We start from the raw sequence: 2,112 nt of genomic DNA, 5'->3' as shown, positions 1-2,112 counted from the left end.
GGCCTACAGGAATATGTGACGGCCTTTGAGAAGTGGGCAACGGAATGTAATATCGGCATTAATTGCAGCAAATGTGCTTGCGTCACATTCACAAAAAGGCCTTTGAACTGCTCTGGAATTTCCATGCTCGTCCTTCTACACATACCTGGGGGTGATTTTGGACAGAGGACTAACGTTTCAAAGGCATACGACTATGATCAAGCAAGCAGTACTTTCAAAGGCTGCAAAAATGTCGTGGCTCTTATCGCCGAGAAGCAAACTCTCATTGGCAAATAAAGTTCGCCTGCATAAATCCATCCTGACCCCATTTTGGAAGTATGCGTTGCAAATATACGGAATTACGGCCAGAACTAATCTGAATAAAATAAGAGTTGCTCAAAGTAAAGTAGTTAGATCACTATGAAACTCCCCTTGGTACATGAGAACCAGAGATATAGAAAGAGATCTTAATATTCCAAAAATAGGCGATGTATTGATGACCCATGCGGAAAGTTATATGCGGCGACTAGGTTCCCACCCCAACACCCTGGCGAGAAGGCTTATCCATCCCCCGAACAAAAGAAGGCTAAAAAGATTCCAGCCACATTATCTCCCATCGAGATTTTTATAATTATTTGTTCATGGAAAAGAAATCAATTAAATATTGTTAGAATAACTTAATTTGTAAAGTAATGTATAAGTAATGTATATATTGGTATGCCTATGCTGTAAAATTTTATGTAAAACCTGGTAAAGCTGCCACATAGGTAGCAGTAAACTTGTTTAATTCCAATTAATAAAATGTACAAAAAAAAACAAAAAACCATCAGATCATTCATTGGACTGGGATTGACTTGGGAATGCACTGAGCGAGGACTTGCCGACCGAGGATCCGATATTCTTGGGCGAGAACTCGGGCGATTCGAGTTTCATCAAGGCCGTCTCGTAGAAACCGGAAGCCAAATAGACTGCAAATGCAACGCTTTGTGTAGAAAATAACCAGGATTAAATTCGGAGAATTACTTACCAGGGACGTCCAGGGGCGGCTGGGGTCTCAAGTTCGGCCGCTGCGCGAAGAAGTTGTGCGAGAAACTGGTCCCGAACATTGCTCCGTCCAGCTGTGTATCGGATCGCAGCTCGTAAAAGTCGTTACAGGAAGGGTTTTCTACCTATTGGTGAGCTTTGGACACACCTCGAAGTCCCCTTTCTTATACTTTTGGCGTATATCATCCACGCCTCGCTCCGACATGATGTATCGGGCGTGGATCATGCCGTACCACTTCTCCTCATCGCCGAAGACCCAGTCCAAGGAACTGTCGAACACCGGATTCAGGATTACTTGCAGTGTCTCGGTGAAGTACTCCAGGCTCATCTGGTTGAACGTCTCATGAATGTAGTCGATGGGCACGCGGAAGAGGAACTCGTTGCCCTTTATCCCGAAGAACCAACTGATCCAGCTGCTGTTGTTGTTGTTCTGGCTACAAGATTTTACTGTGATTTTTTCCATAGGAAAAACCTAGTTACTTACGGGCTTGACATGTTGCCAGTTCACTCGTTTGAAAAATAATAAAAAGTAAAGTGCGAAATGACAAGACCTTCTATGCCATAATGACAATCTATTTGTCAGTTGGGCCAAAAACAAATCAAATGTCAGAGTTTCGAAAGGCAACAACCCTTAATCGGCCGAGGACTGAATGCCCTTTACAAAAATCTCAAACTCGTCAAAGCGGCAAGCAGAGCGTTTTTATATTATTTTATAAAAAAGATCGTACGGAAAAAAGATTCAGGTAAGTGACGTTGTGTATATATTGCTGCAGCGAGTCGCCTTCTATTCATCATGCTGCACTAATCCTTCTCATGTCCATCTTCCGATTCGTCTTTTAAGTCCTGGTGTTGGTTTCGCATCTTTTTTGTAAAAATGGGTTGGAATTTCCTGGCGATGGTGTGTTTTCGTCAATGATTCTTGTCTTGAAGCTAGCTCTGGCGGCTCTGCTGGTGGTCGGAGGGCTGTCATTGCCGACTCGCGTAGGGTTTAGAAGTACCTTTTTCATGTTCCAGGGCATTTTTTTCACTCCTTTCCTCTCGGAGAATGTCCTGGTAGTTTTCCAGATGTTTTTGCGCTGGGTTGCTTGT

At 43.3% G+C, this 2,112-nt stretch overlaps 1 protein-coding gene across 1 annotated transcript; it reads right to left on the bottom strand.

Moving 5' to 3' along the window:
* Nucleotides 1–1,107: 1,107 nt before the first annotated feature.
* Nucleotides 1,108–1,544, bottom strand: LOC117149577 (stellate protein CG33237-like). Its single transcript, XM_033316798.1, has 2 exons — nucleotides 1,508–1,544; nucleotides 1,108–1,457 (listed from the first exon to the last, which is right to left on the bottom strand). Exons 1-2 carry the CDS (start codon nucleotides 1,516–1,518, stop codon nucleotides 1,145–1,147), a joined length of 324 nt encoding a protein of 107 aa, XP_033172689.1. The 5' UTR covers nucleotides 1,519–1,544; the 3' UTR covers nucleotides 1,108–1,144.
* Nucleotides 1,545–2,112: the final 568 nt, after the last annotated feature.

This window comes from Drosophila mauritiana, unplaced genomic scaffold, assembly GCF_004382145.1.
Source record: "Drosophila mauritiana strain mau12 unplaced genomic scaffold, ASM438214v1 U_248, whole genome shotgun sequence".
Lineage (NCBI taxonomy): Eukaryota > Metazoa > Arthropoda > Insecta > Diptera > Drosophilidae > Drosophila > Drosophila mauritiana.
This window is presented reverse-complemented; position numbering and strand designations above follow the sequence as displayed.